This window comes from Apis dorsata, unplaced genomic scaffold (assembly GCF_000469605.1).
Source record: "Apis dorsata unplaced genomic scaffold, Apis dorsata 1.3 scaffold_527, whole genome shotgun sequence".
NCBI lineage: Eukaryota > Metazoa > Arthropoda > Insecta > Hymenoptera > Apidae > Apis > Apis dorsata.
Window position 1 is genome coordinate 80,949 of NW_006263750.1, and position 5,413 is coordinate 86,361.

At 41.6% G+C, this 5,413-nt stretch overlaps 1 protein-coding gene across 4 annotated transcripts in view; it reads left to right on the forward strand.

The window, feature by feature from the left end:
- The window catches only part of LOC102677535 (lachesin-like), a 24,538-nt gene that overhangs the window by 12,450 nt on the left and 6,675 nt on the right, over window positions 1-5,413 (forward strand). For all 4 annotated transcript variants that reach the window (XM_006620734.2, XM_006620731.1, XM_006620733.2 and 1 more), the window contains exons 2-3: window positions 2,212-2,301; window positions 3,331-3,452. In XM_006620734.2, the coding sequence (XP_006620797.1) occupies window positions 2,212-2,301; window positions 3,331-3,452 (212 nt within the window). The remainder of the gene's footprint in view (window positions 1-2,211; window positions 2,302-3,330; window positions 3,453-5,413) is intronic.

A 5,413-nucleotide genomic window follows, 5' to 3' on the forward strand; every position in this document is an offset into this window, starting at 1 on the left:
AATTATCGAATCATCGATAGTTGATCCCGATATCTCCAATCTCGTTCGCTGGTACACGCATATCGTTCGGATGAAAGCATGGAGGAAACTATGGTTCGCACTAATCGACCGAAACAGAGAGGAAAAAAAAAAAAAGAAAAATAAAAAACTGCAAATGATTCAAAGTTTAACCGGCCTGTAATACAGTGGCAATTTCCAAGCCTGATTAATTGCTCGCTCTGGAATTCTTTCTTCCTTTTCTCGAAACCGCGAAACGATTGCTAATTGCGCTTATGTCCCCGCGTACAGCATCCCTCCTCCACATCCCTCCTCCCTCTCGTGACAATTCACCTCGCCCGGAATCACCGGGCGAAAACGTAATCGCTAAAAGCTTTTTTTTTCTCTCCTTGTTCTCGGTTACGATGTTGTCCTTCTGTAAATATTGTAAAAACAAGGGAAAAAAAAAAGGGAGGGAGGGGGGATAGTAACAAAAAGCGGTCGCAAGGCTTGATGGCCACCACTCGACTGCCTCGTACATCCACCTAAAAAGCGGCGGTCCAGTGAAACGCGATGCACTTTCGTAGAACTGTTTAACGGGAATATGTATGCATGTCGGCCGTCGTGGTTCACAGCGTCGGCGCTACCGTAATTTTCGTCTGTCCACGACGACGTTACGGGGTTACGTACGAGGAAAAGCGCGGGCGAATTTTTAAAGGTTTAACTTCGTACGAGCTCCCGCACTTTCATTTGCTCTCCTCCCCCCTTCACAAACTCCCGTCGAATATACGCGTGCCACCGCGTTTGTCACCGACGTTCGTTCTATCCCCCTTCTATCCCGTGTTTATCAAAGAAATTTCTTTTAATATTTCAGACGATATTAACACATATTATATATATTCTTTTTTTCAAGGGTCAATATCATATCCACTCGATAAATAAGCAAAATTTTTTACTGCATAAAATACAAATTTATATATACTTCTTGTTAAACGACAAATATTATATACATATGTATGTTATTAACGATAGATGTAAACTCTACAGTGAAAAGTAACGAAAATAACGCGACAGGAGATGAGACTCCCGTTGAAGAGGCCTTCCGATAAATTAGAAATTCGTTTTATATCAGAAAATCATCCACTTTTCTACGTATCTCTTTACAACGACTTCCGCCCAACCTTTTCTTCTTCAACCGGTGGAGTTATCGGGTATTAAAAATACGAAGCGCGTGTTGTCGCGTTTATTCATCCCACCTGGAGCCCACCACCACCCGCGCCCTTGCCCCCACGAAATTCAAGTATAAATAGCGCAGCCGCGGCCGCGTAATTTTCAGCGATGGAAAGAGAAGGTGGGCCGAAGTCATAAAGGGTAGGCTTCGGCACGAGGGAAATTTTCATTTGACCGGTCTCTACGTGCAAACGTTGGCCCCAACGCTCGCCGGCCAACCGGCGAGTGTGCGTATTTCGCGCGGGTTTCGTCTGGCATCGCCTCGGTGGGGTCGCGGAGGATACTCGGCCGAAGGGTGGCGGCTGAAAAGGGAAGAGAGCGGAGGCAGCAGCCACCCACCCATTCGAGTATTATTGCGGTGCTGGCTGCAGTAGGGTGAGGATAGGATATATCAACGGTTGGCGTTTATGTGGCGACCAACTGTCGAGTTAATATTCACGCGATTCAACTTGACCCCGCGCCACCACCCCCTTCGAATCCGCCACGACGAACCAACGAATCCATGCGAAATTCTTCGCTCTGCCTTTCTCTCCGTCGCATTATGCCACTTCCCTCCTCTCAGTCTTTCCCGTCCACCATCTCCTTTCTCCATGGATATATCGTATGTATATATGTATGTATGCGTGTCTCTTTGCTTTTCTTCAGGGGAGGAAAGTTACGATAATCGACTCACTCGGAATGATTTTATGTATGATGAACATCAATCGTTGTAGAGGAGATCGCAAAGATTAAGCTAATTAATTATCTTGGAGTGTTTCGGATGTAATTCGTGATAGCTTTAGAGGATAAAGACATTATCGCGTAAAAAGTATACGATGCGATTTAAACCGATAACGATCATTTATGATAAGACTGAATACCGACGAGAGAATTAACGAGGAGATTTTATTCGTTCTTTTCTATTTTCTACGATTATATTACGAATAGAGAAATGAAATAAAGGAAGATGATAAAATTAAGGGAAAAAATTGCTTCTATTTGAATAATAATTAATTTCTGTTGCAGTACGTATGGTGTATGGCTTGCTCTATGGTATGGCATCGCGGGACATTGCTCTTTGCTTTTTCCTCGCCGCCTTCCTTTACTCGAGTTTCGGTAAGAATCGAATGAGATATTCTCCTCTCTTATACTTAAAAGCTGCGAGTACCACTCCTCACCCAATCATCCCGGTGAGCACACCAACCGGTGAAGAGGTGTAGGAGAACAAGTTTGAATTGGCCGGGGATACGGGCACGAAAGTTACAAGTTTTTTAATCCCTACAAAATGATACGAACGAATCTCTTGTATCCGTAATAGCATCGTCTCTTACCCCACTCCCTTCTTCTTCTCTCCATGTTTCTTTGCTCCACTTTTCGGTAAGAATCAAATAAAATGCCCCTAAAAGCACTATCGGAAGTCTCCACAGCTTCCGTAAAAGCATTCCCGCTCTCAAGGTGAACGCGGGGTAGAAATTACAAGAACGTTGCACGGCTAAACGTTACTTTGCCCTCTTGTTTCCCGCCCCCCCAAATATTCGTTTGATATCCAATTTCTCGTTTCTCCTCTCCACTTCACTCTTACGAGCGACAAACACGTATACACACATACATGTACACTCGACTCGAGAATTTTTCCACCGATTGTGGAACGATTTATTTAATGTCGAAGATTGTTACCGAGATTTAAACCTCGATGCGCGTCGATACACCTTGCTTGCCGTTAATATCTTTTTTTTTCTCTCTCTCTTTTCTTCATCCCTCGACGACGTGCACGCGCCACGCGACGCAAAAAGCTCGGTCGAACAAAGAAGAGAAACTAAATCTGAATAACCGGTGGAGAAAGAATTATTACCCCATAACTTTGCCCCCCCCTATGAATGTATAGGGAAGCGGTATGCATGACGAGGTAGATTAAAATGGTCGCGTTAAGAGAGATGTAAAAGATTAAAGGAATCGATATCGGTGTAGTGAAACTGCAGATTTCGCGAGTGTCATCCAAACTTATGCCGTTCTCTTGCCACGTAGTTGACAGCGCGTTGTTTTTCGTTCATCAGGGCGTGTTTATAAACCTTAAATTAATTAGATGTTAGAACGTTACCGGATCATTAATCCAACGATCGTTAATTAAACTTGCCCGTACCCTAGGTCAAGCGATGCCAAAGTCTGAGATCCAGCCAGAATTTCTAGCACTTCTGGAGAATCATACGGTCATTCAAGGTCGTGACGTCTCCTTCACCTGCGTCGTTAATCATCTTCAATCTTACAAGGTAATTGCATTCACGTGTCGGTGTAATTAGTAAGTCGATTAGGGGCAACGGAAGGGGGTTTTCGAAATCGTAAGTAAGTGGGTTAACTCGTACTTTCGTAAATAGCCTTGTAATCCTGGCGATCGTGTAAAATCGAACAATGGTAGCCAAATTATTTGCCAAGATATATATTATTATTTTAGGTTTTCTTTTCTTTTCTTTTCTTTTCTTTTCTTTTTTTCGCGTAATTATCTTGCTTCGTTGCAAATGGGGAAATACGATCGAAGTGCACACGTGTGGCGTCGATTATGACAAAGCACGTAGGTTTGCACTTTCGTCGATCCACATCCACAGTTCCGTCCAAAGCCCCCTTGCGGGACAGACCTGCCGAGTAATTCACTTTCGAGAAGAAGTCCAAGTTTGATTGCGCGCTCGAATCGACAATCGCTTCTATCGCGAGATGAAACGCTCTTGGCGCGTGTTCAGAGGATTTCGTCCTGCCTGGATTCGAGGGATGGAAAGGGACACAAGAGTGGCGGAAAGAAAAAGAAGGAGGTGGCGAAGAAGAAGAAGAAGAAGAAGAAGCAGAAGAAGGAAAAGAGGAAGAAGGAGAAGGAGAAGAAAAAGAAGAACTTGAAAAAGTGGAAGCATAGGGAATCCGAATGTTACGGCGAGCAGGGAGTATCCGGAGAAAAGAAAGGAAGCTCGAAAGAAGAGACATAAATCAGAGTCGCTAATATACCGTACAACATGAATGGGTCTGATTTCTACCAATAGCATCCTTTCCCCTTTCTCTTTCTTCCTCGACATTTCTTTCTGTTTTAAAAGTGGAACAACTTTGTACGAAATTTGGGGATGAAGTGTTAAAATGTAAACAATTTTTTTTTATATCGAAAAAAATCTTTTATATTAAAAATATATACATATCGGATTCGAGATGTTTGCGAAATTCATTTTTCGAGATTGGATTCGAGGGTAATTATTATTCTAAACTTTTATTATATATCTACATCGATGGATAATGCATTTTCGTCGATTCAATGTCATTCTAAACGCGTATGATATAACAAATGTTTTGGTGGACGGGATTCGATCCCCGATTGTTCGCGTGAAAAATTTTTTCCAACAGGTAGAATTATTCCGCCGGGCGAACAGTCCATCAGCGTTATTTATGCACACCTTAAATTCCATTGCTGTTGGATCAAAACGCCGCTTTTGTTCCATGGATTTAAAAGCCCTTTCACCCGTTCAATAGAACCATCGTTTGAAATACGACAGATCGAGCACGCAGGAAGTATGTTCGTACCAAACGGGATCAAGGGGGAAGTGCGATCACCGATTGGAATTTGAATCCTGGAATCCAATAACAGTGTTCATTCACTCGCGCCGGGATCCTCAAGTAAATAATTACGTTTCTGCTAGAGATAAACGTACAAATGAATTTTCAGACTTATATGCCGACTAAATTGTGATCGATGCTCGTTTCGTACGATAATTGGGAAAATCGATTGGATACTGTCTGTTTTTACATTTTATTGTTATTATTATTATTATTATTATTATTATTATTATTATTAATTTTCTTTTTCTTCTAGGATAGTAAAAAGATATTCCTTTAATTTCGACATTTGTTCGTTTCGAGGGTAAGAACAAATGGGGAATAAGAGTTGAATTACGCTGTAATACGAGTCTTTTTTTTCTCCAGTCTCCTTTCTTATTGCGGTATAATATTTACGTTCCGAGACTTAACGGTCGCATTTATGTTAGAATTCATGAATGCAGAAGGAAAATCGGAGGGAACATTTTACGTTCGCGCAGGGAGAAACTTGTTCTCATATATCGCTTAAAATATATATAATTCGCGGCTGTGTAAATATATTTTTATTTATCTTATAACGTAACAGCCTGGGAAGAATAAATTTCCTTTGTTTTCCCTTTTTTTAATTTTTTCTCTTTTCCTTTTTTCTTTTTTTTTTTTTTTT